Here is a 17,521-nt window from a genome sequence, read left to right as displayed (position 1 = left end):
AGACATAAATTTTTCTTCCTAATGTTTCCCTTTCACTACCAAATAATTTCATTCAGAGGACAGTTGTTCAAATGTAGCTTTCACATCATAAATCTTTAAGACCCTACAGTCTCTCGCTTATATTTACTTCTCTCTGTACACAAAAAAAGAATTTATCTAAATATACCCTACAACACTATTAACATTTTAGTTGAATATTATATCTGATTTTTTTTTCTGGGCAAACTAATATAAAATTCATTTTAATAGCTTTTCCTTAAAATTTTATGTTTTAAGTATAACCTGAAAGAATTTTCCCATGCAGATGTGTATCCCTATGCAACTTAGAAGCCATGAAGGCAAGACATTCTTCTTTTTAATATTTCTATTATTTCATCATACTAACACAAATTAAAACACTAAGAAAAAATATAAGCTGAATTTAGGAGTAATAGTTCATTCCTGGTGTACAGTTTCCAAGGGTGAAAAAAGATAGCTAAGATATAACCCATTGAAATAGCAGTAGTGTTGTTAAATCACACAGCTGTGGTGGTAATGATGGGACTGCTTTATGAAATGGAAACACAGAGACAACTGAATGGACTGCTGTTCCCTAACTTACACTTATTTTAGAGGACATTTGCAGAGTGCTGCATTATCTCTTAAGAATTTTGGTTCATTTTGGTTCTGCTAGCAAAAAAAAAATTAAATGGATTTATATCTAAAAAAGGGCAGCAGATACAAAATGAAGGTACATACCTCCTCACTGCCTACCAAGTCCCCTATTGCAAATAAAATTTAATCATCTTCCCATTTTCTGAAAACTGAAGGGTATCCCAGCTCAGCAGTGCTCCTACCCATTGCTTTTGTCTGCTATACATATAATATCATATAAGTTTCACTATGATCTATATGATCTTTTTATTTACACATCTGTAGCAGGATGTTCTGTCTGGGATGCAATAAAAACTTGAGCAAAGCAAATTTGGCAAAGCTCTCACTGGTGAACTGAGAGGAGGCGTCATGCTGCTTTTGGTGTTGAATTATGCAAACCCAAATCTAATTCATCAACCTCAAAGTCAAACATGGTGAGAGTGAGGTGAAGGTGTGGCAGATACTGTAAAGTATCCTCATCTAAAGATGCTGAGCTGACACTGCTGACCTGGAGACATATGACTGAGAGTGAACCACTTTATACTATAGAAGTACCACTTATATATACTATAGAAGTGCCACTTTCAATTGGCAGGGATTTCTAGAACACTCCTTGGAGCATGTGTGGAGATTCCTCCATTGGGTGGGGACACCTCTTAAGGTGAAGCTAAGGATGTTTGCCCACAGTCATTGGTATGGGTGAATAACATTGATCTCTACTCAAAATTTGTTTGTTTTTTGATATCTTTACTATCATTGCTTTGATATAGTAAATTATCATATACTATAGTAGTAGTATTAGCTTCTATACTGTGCAGTAAATAATTCTGATTAAAATATTTTTTGTCTAATCATTTATCATAATAAATAATTCATTTTATACATCTGCATGACAAAATTTTACAATCACAAGTGTATAATTCCTTAGACTTAAACCGTTGACCAAATCTGGGGCTAAGATTGGCTCCAACCACACCCAGCCTCCTTGCTGAGAAGTTTAGAAAGCCAGAGGTCATCCTGCACCTTGTGACTCAATGGGACACCTTCTCTAGTAAACTTTGACGCTCCCACTCCACCCATAACAACATCATATACTCCACTATCTTGTGTTTTTTAGAAACAGTTTCTGGAAATGCAGAGCTATGGTTGTTGTCAAACATTTTATTTTTCAACTTTTTTTTAAAATTAAAAGTGAAAAAACCCCAAGAAAGTCCCATACAACCTAGAAAGAGGTTTAAAAAATATCTGGGGTTATTTGCAAGTCTCTTTTAATTTTAATGTTTCCTCATTTTTTCCCCAAAGAACAGAATATTTACAGCATTTTAGTTACACTGCCGATAAAAGTAGAAGTAGTAATCAGTAAAAAACATTCCAGCAAAGTAACGGTCTGTTGAGCAGCTAGCAAAACCCTGCAAAAGAAGAATAAAGGCAGATTGATACAGGAACTTCTTTCAGTTCAAATGTATTTGTCTTTAGCTGAGCTGTCATTGGAAAGGCTTACCGGCACAGCTACGCGGAAAGAGTATACACTGTCATACAACTTAGCTACGGGGAGAGCCCAAACGTGCTGGCGCCCCTGGGGGATAAATAACCACAGATTAGATAATCTCATCTCATGGGAAATTGGAGACAAGGATAGACTCTGGAAATATTTAATTGACAAATGCAGTGCAAGGTAATTATGGTACCATGCCTTGATAAGTACAGTCAAAGTAGTTAAAGACCAAGGGCTGACTTTAAACCCTACAAATGTGGGTTTACTCTGATCAGCTCCACATGGGACCTGGCATGAATCTGACTTCCACCTGACACTCAGCTGGCTCTAAATAACTGGATTCCCTCACTTGTTTTCTAAGCAAATCCCCCAATAAATAAGGATTGTTCATGACATGCCAGGTGGCCTAAGAGCTTAATTTGTAATACTAGCAAATGGCAGTTCTGCTGACTTTGAGACAGCAACTTGAGCACAGCTCAGAAGACAGAAAATTTCCTTCATATATTCTAAAGATATGGGTAGTGTCTTCATTCAGTAGTTCAAAACAAATACCCACAAGATTTCATGCCATTTTTTTTGCATGGCAGTGTTCTGTCATGTAAAAGTGAAACAACATATTTTGTACCTGAAATGTTTATGCTACAATGAATAAAACAAAATTCAATCCTCACCTCGCTTTACCTAATGATCTACAGTAACTTATATCTCCAGTGTCTCAACTCCTTTTTTTCTTTCCTCACTTCACTTTCTGACAAATCCTCTCTGCTGGAGACATATGTTCACATGACAAAACTTACGTGGGACTGGTGAGTCCAAAAGACTGCTGTCTTGCCTTTTGGTAGGGAATAAGCCTTCCCATGCCTAGAAAATTCCTCTTGAAAGAAACCTCTTCAACTAGGCAGCATTTCTATTCTGAGTCACATCAAATCTGAAAGCTCACTGCTGCTGGAGGCTAGTTAGCTTTAGTCTTTTGATGTGGATTTCAGGTTGACACAGGAAATATCTTTGTCCAGTTTTGTCAGTAAGCTTCAAGGACTTTTCCACATTGAGAAACTCTCTACGTCTGACTTAATTTCAATTCTATTGAAATTAAGGCAGACAAGTCAAAACTTGGAAATCTTGGGCTTTCAGGTGACTTGGCCACTGTTACAGAGAAGCATGAAACATTTTGCAAAGACATTGAAAGCTGAACAAAAAGTCACCTTAAGACTGGAGGTATCTCAAGTGCTGTAATTGACTAAGCATAAAAAAATTAAATCAATTAAATACATGTTATGTATGGAAGCACAGTCAGAATTCTGAAGAGGACTCTGAAATTACTTCCAAATTCAGGGATGTTACTCCTAAAATGTGTTCAGAAATCCTATTATCATGCTTCTGCCTTTCCTACTGTTTTAGCCAGAATAAACATTTCAAAACAAACACTGACAAACACTGACAAACTTGAAGGAGTCCTGTATGTCCAGGGAACTTGAAGAGAGTTTAAAGTCTTCATCAGTTTACTAGAGATGCTTAAATTTTTGCAAGACCTGGTCACTAAATATTTTTTTCATTTGGAAAAGCTAACCTGTTTTACCAGCTTTTATCCCCATGAAGCAATCCAGAGAATGACACATATAACAATTTTGCTTTTAAAATTAGAATTTTCCCTAGAGGGATTTATGGTAAACTCCTGTTCACACAGAAATAAAGCAGAATACTACCATTGTTACCAGCAAATTCTTAATTCTTAATACTTTAAAACAGAAATTCATTATCCATAGGATAATAATGGAAACTGTAAAGTAGATGAGAGTTTGGAGGACTCTCCTAAAGCTCTGAGTGATAAATTATTCCCACTTCTTAAGTATCTCTGGAGTTATAATGAGTTGCAGTGGTGACTTAGGCTGAAGAAGAATCAAAAGTGTCCTTGCTTAAAATCACTGGATAGATTTTTATAAAAGTCAGCAGAATACTTGCTCCAACAAAAAGACGCATCTCATTATGGTCATGCCAAAACCAGCAATGACTGACAGATGCAAAGTACCAGCATTTGGATTTCTCACACTTCAACAAAGATCAGAATTTTGCAGCCATTAGTTTTATCAAAATGATTCCCAAAAGCCAGAGTACTGCTAAAAAAATCTTACCTGTGTGGTTTCTTGGAAATCCTTCCTACTGTTTTGGCTTGAAGAATAATGAGAGCAATAATTTCCAAATGTGACTTTGCAGAGAAATATAATTAATGGTTCTGTGGTGCTTCAAGAAACAGAGAAAGATAAGGATAAATTACTTTATTAAAAATATAATCATTTGTCCCCAAACCACAAACCAATATTCAAATAAAATCATACTCAGTGAAAGTCTGAATATGATGTATTAATCCCAATATGTGAGGGCTGTACTACTGGATTATAATGGCATACATTAAAAGAAAAATTTTCAGTGGCTGTAGAAAACAAGCAGACACTTTCAGGAGTACTGTTATATTTCATCTTATCTGAAAATGGCAGGTGTTTATAGGGATACACTGAACATCAAAAGGACTGGACAAGTCCTTTCTTGCAGAGACAGGAGTCATAAAACTGTTGGTCAAGCAGATGGTTTGGCAAGCTGTACTGGCTATTGTTTGCCTTTCTCAGAGGTAAAGTCGAAAAGAAAGGATTGTTCTCTCCAGGATGAACACGGTGGAGGTGGGCTTTTGAGGAGAAAATACCTGCTGCAAGGAATAAGTCTGCGGCTTTTCCCTGCTGTAATGTCACAATTTTACGCAATACCAGAAGTTCCTGCACAAGAATCCCCCTTTTACAGGGCTTGGCACAACCCAAAGAAGGTACTCTCTGAGTTACTTATGCTATATTCCTAATAATGTTTCTCTACAACGAAAGAAAAATCAGATCCCTAGGCCAGAGACCACAACCCTGCCAATAAACACATACATGTCTGCTCTAATGATTATTAGGATAAAGCTTAAGACTTTTGTATTTCAATACCCGCAACTTTGGGTGAAATTTTCCTTGAGCTCAGATGGTATTGGGCCATGCAACAGCAAGGAATCTACCCAAAAAGTCTACATTAGCAATTTAGCTGTGTATAGATTTTTTTCCCACTCCTCTGAATAGGAACAAATTTGTGTAACAATAGATATCAGCAAAATTTCTATCAAATAAAGAATCACTGTTGTCTTTTGTACGTATTCCTTTTAAGTTGCACTTACTTTATTTCCAGTGAGATTCCTACATCCATGGGCGTGTATTTGTTAATAGAATAACATAGCTGTAGTTTCCAGAGCTGAAAAAGGTTGCATTAATACACACAGGATTTTGAGATAGACAGTATCTTCACCAAACATGGAAATTGCATTTAAATTTAAACAGAAAAAATATAGAAAGGTATCAAAGATCTACTAAAGGATATGCATGCTAAAGGAAACAACTGTGAGCAGGAGCCAGCCAGCCACGTTAATGGTGTTTATTCCACCATAGCATAATAATAAAAGAATTTACCTACCCACACTGCAGATTTTTACTACAATAGCGACTGTCAATGCTTTGCTGAGTTTCCAAAATCTGTATGGAACTGATAGTTGTATCAATCCCTAAAAATATTAAGAATAATGGTTTATTCTTGATTACTTCAGAAATCTTAGATAAGAGCATAATAAAGCTGCAGTTAGTACTGCCTTGACTGCCATGACAGGACTTGCTGCAGGTCTAACCTAGCACTCATTTAAAAGCCTCTGGTTGATTACATTCATTCTGCCATTGGAGATAAGATCCTTGTTCAGTTTGCAAGGACAAAGATCCTGGGAACCTAACATTGCACCTTTTTTTTTTGCACAGACATTGAAGGCTACCTTGATGGCAGCCCAAGGTAAAACTCAAATGTGTCAATATTCATTTTAGTGTACTAGAAGCCATACTCATTCAAGTAACTACTAACTGGAAAAACCCTTATCTTTGTTGAGAGGAATATGAAAAAAACTTGTTTCTAATTCTCGTAGAAGAAAACTACTCAAGTTAAATGAAAATTTTAATTTCTTCATATAATGTTGCCTTGAACTTGCAAGAACTTTTGTTTTTGGCAGGGAGTTTTGTAATATTCTACAGAAAGATGATGAGTATAGCCATGTTAACATTGTTTTTCCCTTTGGCAGGCATCATGTCTGAGAGTGCTGTCCAAATCCTCCTGAACTCTGGCAGTCTTAGTGTTGTGACCACTTCTCTGGAGAGCTTGTTCCAGTGCCTGACCAACCTCAGGGTGAAGAATCTTTTCCTAATATCCAGTATAAACATCCCCAACACAATTTTATACTGTTCTCTTATCACTGATCACCAGAGCAAAGAGATGAGTGTCTGCCCCTTCGCTTTCCCTCATGAGGCAGCTGTGGGCCACCAGGAGGTCTCCCTTCAGAATCCTCTTCTTTAGGCTGAACAAACCAAGTGATCTCAGCTGCTCCTCATACAGCTTCCTCTGCAGAGCCTTCACCTGGTTTTACAATATGGTGCAGAAAGCATAAGGAGGACTTGCTTCAGCAGGCCCAAGCCCTTCACATCACACTGCACATTAGGTTTGTGTTTCTGTTCCTCTGGTCTACAGCAACCATTCCCTACATTGCAGAGAAACTTGATGAATACATGGTGACCTGTTCGCTGATCATAAAATCTCAGTGTGGTAGTATATACTTAATTTTTAGCATGCAAATAGCTACAAGTGACAGAGGGAATTGAGCATGTTCATCTCAGAGAAGTAGTGCAGGAGAACATTTCCCTATGACACAGCAACTCATTACAACATGTAACACAGTGATACCTCAGAAGATCTCATCTGAGGTGTGTGTAACCATGCAAAAAAAATCAGAAGGGGAAGCAGAAGGGGAATGATTTTCCCACATCATCCCACTGGGGCACATCCAGGCAACAAGCAGAACTTGTGTTCTATTCCTCACCTGCTTTAAATGCATGGTCTAGATGTCTAAGTCTAGATGTTTATCATCCAAATATTGCCTAGTCTTTAATAAAGTATTTATTTAAAAAACAAAACAAAAAACAAGCCTTAAAGCAGAGGATACACATAACCCAAAAAGACACAAGGCATAATCCTGCTCATACTGATGAATGCCAGAGCATGCTTTTACAACATATGTAGTCAGCAGATACTCATCTTTACAAAAAAAAAAAAAAAAAAAAAAATCAATATTTTCAGCCAGGCTGGCTCTGAACAGCAGTGCACAGTCACTAAAATGGGAACCTGAAATCAAGCCAAACTTCCTGTGTCAAGGAACTTCACTTCATCCTCCTAAAAGCAGTGTCAGGATCTGAAGGTAGAGATGGCCTCTTTGAGCAGCTGATATTTTAATCCCTTAGGTAAGATGAGGCAAACCCCAAACACTTTCTTCACACTATATCATGAGTTTCCTGCACATAAATATCACACTCATATCCTTAAGCACAAGATTTTAGACCCTGTCAAGGAAAATGTCGCTTGTCATTTTATTATATCTGAAGCCAAGCCTAAGAACTCTCTAGAGAAGGCAATCAGAATGTCTTTAAATCTAATGAAGATGTAAGAATAAGCAGAAATTTACAGTGAATCACAAGTTTCCTGTGGTTCACAGATGATAATTCTAATCCTCTATAATGGAGAATTATAACTGAAACATCTCTAAATTCCAGAAGCAGAATTCCAAGCCTAAAAGTAGATCTTGAAAGTTATACAATATTTTAGGGTTTTTTAATTTTTCATTTTTTATTTAAATATAGGACTTACAGTCATTTCCAAGATCAGGTTTTCCACCAGGTTTTTTGACTGGATGTCGTTTGGGTATTTGGAAATTTTGTTTCCTGTGAAAGGATAAATGTACAAACATCACCCAAATAAGTCTTGCACGATTGTAACAGCAAAGTATGAATACACAACCAGAACAAAAACATTTCCAAAACATAGCCTAATAGAAGAGACTTCATTACACACAGAGAACATCACCTATTTCTATAATAGAGAGCCAAGCTTAAAGTTAATACAAAGCCAGGCACTTCAGCACCAATCTGAACACAAAGCTACATCTTTCTTATTAGTGAGAAAATGGGATTAGGAATTTTAGGCATCTGACATACAAATATAGGCTGGGGGAACAGCTAGGATTTTTGCATGTGAGATGTTAAGATACTGAGGACTGAGCCAGTACTTCAGAGAGAGGATGCATAACCAAATTAAAAAACTAATACACATCTCTAACGACATGATCGCCATGTTCACTGATATCACCTACTCCAAACATGGAACTAGGCTGTGTAATATAAGCTGGTGACTTCTTTTTTTAATTGTTATCTATTAATTTATCAACACTTGCCTAGAAAACTGAACTTTAAAGGTCTTATGACTAATCATCATATAGTACAACCTGGGGAAGGCAAATGGCCCTTCAAACCCATGGGAAATGGTGTGATGCTATTCCTCTGCTTCTACATAGATTGCCAGCTAAGAATCTGTTCAGAGACATGTTACCAGTACACTGGCCCTGGGAAATGCTGATATGCCTAAACAAATGTGCTTCATCGAACATCATTCTAGAATATCAAAATGCTCCATTACCATGTTTTCCAAAGGAAACTTTCTGATTTCAGAATGACTGTTTCATGAAAGGAAGCAGGGATCAACAAGAGTTATTACTGAGATTGAAACAAGACAGCTGGATTGACCTTATTGTTTTCTTATTCATTCCAGATTTGGATTTCATTTCAGTATTGGGAAATAAGAAAATCCAGACTTTTCTCATGCTAGTAGGTGACCAAGAGCATGGAGCAACATTAACAACTGTAATCCAAGGGCCTAGAAGCAACGTAATACAAAATAATCTTCGGGATTTTATCTAATGTTTTTTATAAACCTTTCATACTGCTGACAGCTATTCTTTGAATCCATTTCCCGTTTACTAGCTCATCAGAGAGATCTATAGATTCTGCCAGATCTGGTAACTGCTACATTTTGTAGTCATCTGCTGTCCCATTTCATTACACAGTTCCATTCACCCAGAATAATGGCTACTGGACATATGCAATCATCTATACATGTAAAGTCATCTTAGGGCAGATCTAATAAAAGTCTGTTCATTCTCTCATTCCTCCCTTTAATTCACAAACTAATTGTCACACATTCATTTTCTCCTGATTTCTCTTAATAGTCCAGATATGCTAGCAATGCATTAAACTCGTAATTTTTTATTTTCAATAACAGAGAGCTATTCTGTAGAAAACCTATCCCCTAGTAGAGGTAAAAGATAAAAACTATTCTATCTACATTGCTCTATGTAGATAAAATAGTTCACCCAATGCAAGTGTTGGTAGGAATACTTATTAAAAATTTAGAATTAGTAAACACTTAAAACTGTGATTCTTTTGCAGACAGTGGAAGAAAGCATTAAGCAGTATTAGAATTTTGTACAAAAACCAGAACAAGGACAGATTTAACTCACTAATGATTTCAACTATTTAAACTGAGTCAGTAACCAGCATAGAACTTATTTTCACTTGGCTTTTTACTCATCATAAAATTACTATTTCACTGGTCTTTCAGATATTGCAATCTGAACTTTTGAATACAAGGTGCCAATTGAGAACACCAAGAACTACCACAAAGCACCACAGCAACCTTCAATAAATTGTAAATAAAATTCCACTCTTTCACTGTAGTAACACTGAGGGCTTTCTCAAAGGCACATGCAGGGTGTGATGACCCAGTTCAATAACAAATATAGAACTACAAGCACGACAAGAATGTAATGAGGAAAACCATCATCTTCAGATAAGATTAGGAAAAACTCATCCAATAAATGTAGGATTTTTTTTTCCCTCAATACTCTGTGGTTTTAATTCAAGTGAGTTGTAATATTCTGTAAGCAGCATGGGAAAAATCTGCTGATGATTTCTCATCATGGTGGTGGTTCATTTACTATGAATCTGTTAACCACTCTCTGAAGGTAATAAATGTGAATGCATGAGGCTGACCAAAATCCAGCACGAACTCTCACCAACCTTTTTCTGTGAAGGGAGAGACATGGGGAGAACCAACAAGGACAGCTCCTGGTTACTGGTGACAATTAAGGGGAGAGCAATGAGCACTAATGGCATGAAAGCAAGGAGCAGAAAAAGCCCAAATGCTGAAGGGTATTCACAGTCCTCAATTCCACTGAAATCAATGGAAGTTCAAAAGCCTAAATCCTCCAAGAAACCAGTTAAAAGAAAATATGAGGAAAAAAGGTCACATTAAGCTAGATGACATAAAGATGTGCTTAGTCTTTGTTTAATAAATTTTCTCTTCCTTATGAATGCTTTTGTTTCTACTTGAACTTTTTGAACAGCCTTTTTATCAACAAATCTGGGATGCAAAGGATTAGGAGCTACAGTGGATGCACTCCGTAATAGTCTGCACTCACTGAATTCAGGTATTGCACTGTGGAGCAGCAAAAGGTCTGTAATAACTCCTAAATTAGTATTTAATTTAATTGCAATTTCAAACAGTTCTACCTTTTCGAATCAGACTAATCAGCTGATTCTAAAGCATCCACATTTTATTTGATTATTCCCTATATTTAACTCTTAGCTTTTTGTTCTGAAAACATTTTCGTTTTCATTTATCTTGGCTACAGTATTAAACAGCTTGTTGGTTTTCCTTCTGTTTGGATTTCATATTGACATTGTTACCTTCCATCTGGGGATATTCAGGTTCATTAAACTTGTGCAGAACTGAAATCTTTCAGTAGCTTGTGTACTGTGCTGATTTTTCACTCTTGGATCCACTCTTAATGCTATTTGGAGCATAAGACCTTGAGAAGGTAATGCTTTGTGTTTATTCTTATCTTCTCCACCTAATATCAGAAGCAGCCAGCTGAGGATAGAAGGTTTTCATATTTCATTTGCATCCAACTACAATTCCCTCATTATAAATTAGATTAATGTCTTCTTAATTAATCAACACTCTTTCAAGCTTCAGAGCAATGCAAGTCACTCAAGAATGACCTCTTGAAAGCACTGTACTGAGGTTTATTTGCCACAGGGCTTACTGCAGCACTGATCACAAGAATCACAAGAATCACAAGGACCACTCACATACAGCTCATCTGCAGAGTAAAGAATGGTTAGTGGGTGAGTCCCACTGAAACAGTTCATGCTGAGAGTGTCACAGCAATTGGTAATGCCTGCCCTGGCAGGCATTTGTACTTCAGAGGCTGAGCTGCATCCATCCCCAGTTCACTTCACTTTGTTGATTGTGCTGCAAGAATTGTTCCCGAGGCCAAGACAGGAAGAGCATGAATGGTGGTTAGTAATATTAACACTTGCTTCCAGATCCTGGAAGTGTTAAGCGCTGGGAAAGAGGAATACAGATTCCTACAACTTATGCATACCTTTATGCATTAACCCTTTCTTACAAATATTATAAAAGTTGTAAAACACATCTTCTCATCTACACATACATATAACATCTAACAGACAGTATCAGTAAAAGAATTCTTACCAGTAAAAGTATTTCATTTATAGAGCTCAGCCTTCAAATAATGCCACTCAAAACCCCTTCCTCAACAATCAGAGTTTTAAGTGTAAGTTTTATGTTTTCAGGCAGTTGGCACTCTATCTCGGTCCATAGAAAAGACGTAACACCAACCTATTGTGACACGATCCAGTTTTTTGGGTTTTTTTACATCTGTTAATTCATTCTCTACTACCCCAATCACCTCCATCCAACTGTAGCCAAAGGTTAATTAAAGCGATTAGTGACTTTTCAGTTCACATGAAACAATTTACCAAGAATGGCTAGGAAGAACACTGACACCAGACAAAATATCTTAGGGGTCTCAAATTCTTAAGGGTAACCAGGCTCTATTTTCCCAAAGCATATTGACTATAGTGATGATTTGTTATATCAAGATTGTTTAATCCTCTGAGCTAAGCTCTTTTGTAAAAAGCTAACTACCTTTAAAGATTCTTACCCCTTCCCCCACACTTCCATACAGTCTCTGCTCAAATTATAAATAATTAAATTTTCAACTTACGTTTTTCTTTTGCATTGTTTTTTTCATAACTTAGAGATTTGACTTTTGGTTGATGAATTGGACACAATAGACCTTGTCACAGGGCAAAATATCACAGAAATTCACTTCAGGGATCCTGCTGACAGGCTGTGTGCTCTGAGAAACTGTACTTTCCCTCTGCAATGCTAAGGAAAAAAATAAACCACCAAAATACAATTCTCACAAATGCTGTGTACCAGCATTTTATAATAGCCCATTATGTATATGCAGACCAGCAGAGACACAGTACCTGCTGTGGTGGTAGAGGGAGAGACTAGAACAGAACTTGAGGTACTGCTGATGAAGAAAAACAATTCATTAGAATGGACATTAGAGTTGAGGATCAAACAATTTAATCCACAGTCTATGAGTGATTCTACTAATTTTAATTCACTAATGATATTTTAATACTTGCCTGTAAACTGGATGTTTTTCAAAACGGCGTCATGAATGCTAAGTAAATATAGGCTCCATATTGTCAAAGCACTGTAGAAAGAGAATTGTTCTGTAGATTTACATCCATCTTTTATGCAAACAATTGAATATACCTTGATAGAATGTGTCAAAATACGTCACACAAGTGTTAACTATCGGCTCACTTACTTTCCCTCTAGGTGGGAAAATTTCAGCTGATTAATGGGGTTTAGATCAGATATTTTAGACAGTACTGTGTTTATATACTTGTATTCAACACAAAATAAGGCCAGTTTCCAACCTAAATAGAATCACATCACCAGGTCAAAGCACTCAGGTCACAAAGAGATTGTAAGCTACAGCTTTTTGGACTGGAGACAGAAAAATGGCAATCTCAGAAGTCTAGAGCATACTTTCCTTTTCACAAGTCCAATGTCACAAGTTAAAATTTCAGTCACATAATTGCCCATGACAGTGGGATTGAGTTCAGCTTCATTTCACACAACAGAATCACTCTGTAGATCAGAAATTGTACTTAGGCACAGAATGCTTGGATAAAACATGCAGAGTCCAGCTTTGCACCTGTAGTACAAGCCACTGAAGTACACTCAAACTGCACCATACATTGTGAACATCGAGAGAGATCAGCTGTGTGTCCATCACATGAGTCCTTACTTTTACACGGTGGTTTCAACATTTCAGTATTACCAGGGATATTCATTGTTAATTTTAATACATTGTGTTCTTTGAGTAGGAAGGTAAAAGAAGAAGAAAAAGTGCTGTATTCTTTCAGATAAGTAGAAGGAGGAAAGGAGAAACAAGTAAAATTGTTGTTAATTAATTGTTTACCATAGTGCCATAATAGCAATCAAAGCTATTATAGTCACCCGGAAAATCTTCACAGAACAAGATTCTTTGGTCTTTGACAAACAAACCTAGGGTAAAAAAAGTTTGGTTAATTCAAGTGGCACATATCTAAGCAACTACTAGTAGATTAAGAAATGCTACACAATTTGGCTTTACATCACCTTTATTTCTTTCATGGTCATCCTTATATAGGGTCAACATCTACAGAGTAAAAACTTTAATTATTAAAGGTCCCTAAGACTGAGTGCACTGTGCATTGTTGATAGTGTGGGGGCATAAACATTACAGAGGAAGAAGGATAGGTAAAAATAACAGCTCCTCGTCCTTTCTTCCTGCCATTTTTCATCCTTTAGAAGTATTTCAAAATTAAATTAAGAGCTCAGAAATGTCCAGAACTAAACGCTCAGCAGCTTTCAGTATATGCTTGAACTGTGTTAAAAGAGGGACTGGTATAAATACAGAAGAAAGGCACTTTGCTATCAAGTAGTGATAATCTTAAACAACGGAGCATTTGACTGTCATTATGGGACAAAGCATATCCTGACCTATTATTTTCTCTTTTGGTACTGGCAAAAGCTAGGTAGGCAAATGAGCAGTGGTTCACCTTAAGGAACAGGGCTTGGCAGCCTAGGAAGATTGGTCTTCAGATAAGGTCAATATATGTATTTCCTCACTCATATGATTCCCTTTGAAAAGAGGTATCCACTTCCTATACCATGATATAGGCAAGAGAAGTGAGAGCAAATCACAGTGAATGACTGAACAAGGATTTAATTTCACTCACCTTCTTGGATTTTAGTGGGACTGATTTTATTGATGGCAAGAGACTCTTAGCTCGACTATACCTGCTGTAAGAGACAAGATCTCTTTACATTAAATGCTTCGCATTTACTAATTAATGAAGAAAACACATTTTTAATGTGTTAATGTCACTTGCTTTTGCAATTTTAACATTTACAAAGGGAAAGGCAGAAGTGTCAGCAGATTCATTTCAAGGACAAAGGTCTCCAGTTAACCTCATTCAGGTGAATGGTCTTAAATGCTACATTTGATTTAAAAAAAAAAACTTGGGATAATGGCTTAGAAACAGGAAATGTTCATCACTTCCACTGAAGCACCAATGAAGATCTTTCTTGAAGAAGCAGCTCTGTAGACCTGCCTTAGAAGCAATTTCCAAGTTCCAGAACTGCAACTGGACATAATCCACCCTTTACTTTATGCAACAGAAGCAATCACAAAAATTACTGCAATTAACAGCCATTTCAATATTAATTTTGTCAGGTGACTAAAAAAAATATGGGAATTTTGAGGTCTTTTGCACAACTTAAATACTGGAAAATAGCTGAACTCTACTGTCAAGCAAAATCGGTTTTCACTTCTATCACGGAGATCAGTTAACAATTTGTGTGACAACTATTAGAGAACATCCTGGACCAAAGTACCTGACTTTGCTCTCTTCACTGACTGTTGACTTTAAACTGGTTCAGCCGTTTCAGCTGGCCAGCTTCCGGTTCCACTGTTCCACTTCTTCTATTCTGACTTCAAGATTGTTTGTTAGTTTACAAAGCTGCTTTACAGCACCAACATTCTCCATAAAGATCTGATCCTGAGAAGGAAAGCAATGACAAAAGTAGGTACACAGTAGATACATAGTATATTCATCAATCACACGTAACAAGCGGAAAAAGAGTGCAGAATTCACCTATATAAATACAAATTATCTCACTGTAGATGCCACGCAAGTGTGAGCACAAAATCCTTTTGCTAGACATTTAATTTGGAGTAACTGAAAAGGAAGACTTGCAGAAAAAACCTGAAGAGGCTAAAAGGGCTTTTTACACCAAGAATTTAAACTGTATTTTACCTTCATACTGTGTTGAAACCTTAACACTGTTCCAACGGCATCTACTGCTTGATTTTCAGTGCTGCAGCTGAACATAGATTTAGGAATCCCTTAGCAAAATGTACATCCCACCATCTCCCTACAGGCATTAGGTATGCTCAGACAAACCAGAGTTTCTATCCATGTTTTACACATAACATTAATCACACAGAAATAGTGAAAACAGATTAAAAACCAACCAATGTCAAGCTGTGATTGTATGATATTTTGCTCCTCCCTTCAGCCTCTCCAGTCTCTTACAGGAGTCTTGTAGGTTCTATAACATGATCTTCTCTGCAACCAAAACAGTTCAGACACCCTTCATTTACTCCTGGATATTTTACCCAGAAAAAGCCCCCTATTCTCCTATTCCTGCTCATCATCTAGGTATCTATCTGCTGCTGGAGAAGCCCTCAGTGTAACTATCCAGGTAAGTAACCATCCAAGTTAGTATTTTATCCTTTTTTGAGTCAAAATGGTTACTGATCCACTGCAGGAGCATAGTAGAAAAGTACGTTCTTTGCTCTTTTTGAAAGAATGGCCTTTCTCATAGTAATGTACAACCAGACCAGTGCCATTGGATGAAGCCACCACTGCAGTTGTGTGGCTAAGTGTTCCAGTCTAGTCAGTTATGCGGAAGTAAGGCAAAAGCAGTTTTGCCTTTCATAATGTAAAAACCACGCACACCTTTCTTTAAAGGTGACTGCATTCCACAAAACCAGACAGCATTTAATGTAACCAGAATCAGAGCACATTATCAGTGGCAAGTCACAAGCTTCCCTACTCCCAGAATACCAATAGCCCGTTTAAATAAAAAGTGACTTCCAAATAATCTCTTATTCCTAGAATTCCTGTAAGTGAAATCACATATATGGACACTAGCCCTCATATCAATGATATACAGCGGCTGCCCTTTCCATTGTCTTCAAATCAAGCATGAATTTCTTCTAGATGGCTTCAACTAGCTGAGAAAATTGCTCTTGCAAATAGAAAGAAATACTCTATTGAGGGGAAAAAAACCGATCAGGTTTTACTGCCGCCCTAGTGACAACGTACTGAGCACAGTACAAACTGAGAAGAAAAGAGGTCTGTCTCAAAAACCCAAATTGCACATAGTTGAGACATTTCTCTAGAAAGCAGCAGAGCCTGGTTCAAATACGTAATGCAATACAGAGTTCAACAGCGCCAAAATGACAAAGAGATGCAACACCAGCCAACACCCTACTTCTCTGGAAATAAATATGGAATATGAGATAACAAAGTTCAAGGTCTCCTCACCTGCCAAACTGAAAGAAAAAATATGAAGCACCGTCCATTTACTATTGAAAGCTGCTGGAAACTCCCGAAATTTAAATCAGATGCTACACCTGTATAAGATACATTCCAAATCTCTGAATTCAATATACATCTTAAACTGTTAGACACAGATCTCTCCCAGTCCTATCACCCCAAAGGCCATGGAACTGACATTCATATCCTCAATCACAAGTGTTAGGAGGAAAGAGGAAAAAGCACAGATTTATCTGACCATATTAAAGCACCAAAGTGCCTGTGACGTAATCCCAGATCAAGATCTAGACAAGTAGTCAAGAAAATGCTAAGCAGCAAATAAGCTATTGCTGTAACAATCCATTCCTGCTTGGGCCACATACACAGCAGAATCACACCCTACAGTGATGAACAGAAAGTAGGCATTTTCCATTTGGAGGTCACATCTCTGGAAGACATCCTGGCCAGCCCTGTTCAGAGACCCAAGGTACAGAGAAGAAAGGGAATGATGGGCCCAAACAGCAGTGCGGTGAGGCACTGTTAGAAATGTTATTTGTGTGATATTTCAACAAGGAAGAGAGATGAACCAAAAGCTCAATTCTCCACACCTCGACTTCTGTTAGATGAGAAACCCAACAACCTCAAAGAAATTTTGGAGGCATTCAAAAATGCAAACAATGCTACTGCTGTCATACAATATAATAGGAAGGCCTAAAGGGCAAAACTACCTGGAGTCACCTACCACTATAGCTCTTCTACTAGCATGTAGAAATCAGGTACAGGCTGGAACCCGGACCAAATAGAGCAAATTTTCTAAAAGCTGTCTTTTCAGCCGGATCTCCAGAAGTGCTTTTTCCACAGCTTTATTCAAGGTATCTAATTCATACTTCTTTTATATGGAATACAACCTAAAAGA

At 37.2% G+C, this 17,521-nt stretch overlaps 1 protein-coding gene across 1 annotated transcript in view; it reads right to left on the bottom strand.

Annotated features, from left to right (window-relative positions):
• Positions 1–1,658: 1,658 nt before the first annotated feature.
• Positions 1,659–17,521, bottom strand: part of MYRFL (myelin regulatory factor like) — a 33,205-nt gene continuing 17,342 nt past the window's right edge. Inside the window, 15 exon segments of the mRNA XM_066319148.1 lie at positions 1,659–2,042; positions 2,135–2,209; positions 4,258–4,366; positions 5,325–5,373; positions 5,376–5,398; positions 5,618–5,705; positions 7,877–7,950; positions 12,152–12,221; positions 12,224–12,319; positions 12,424–12,470; positions 12,589–12,616; positions 12,619–12,659; positions 13,437–13,522; positions 14,239–14,302; positions 14,897–15,060. Coding sequence (XP_066175245.1) covers positions 1,956–2,042; positions 2,135–2,209; positions 4,258–4,366; positions 5,325–5,373; positions 5,376–5,398; positions 5,618–5,705; positions 7,877–7,950; positions 12,152–12,221; positions 12,224–12,319; positions 12,424–12,470; positions 12,589–12,616; positions 12,619–12,659; positions 13,437–13,522; positions 14,239–14,302; positions 14,897–15,060 — 1,101 coding nt within the window. The 3' untranslated portion in view covers positions 1,659–1,955.

The sequence above is a fragment of the Sylvia atricapilla genome, chromosome 5 (assembly GCF_009819655.1).
Source record: "Sylvia atricapilla isolate bSylAtr1 chromosome 5, bSylAtr1.pri, whole genome shotgun sequence".
NCBI lineage: Eukaryota > Metazoa > Chordata > Aves > Passeriformes > Sylviidae > Sylvia > Sylvia atricapilla.
Note: the sequence above shows the minus strand (reverse complement) of the source record. Positions and strands in the feature narration are given on the sequence as shown.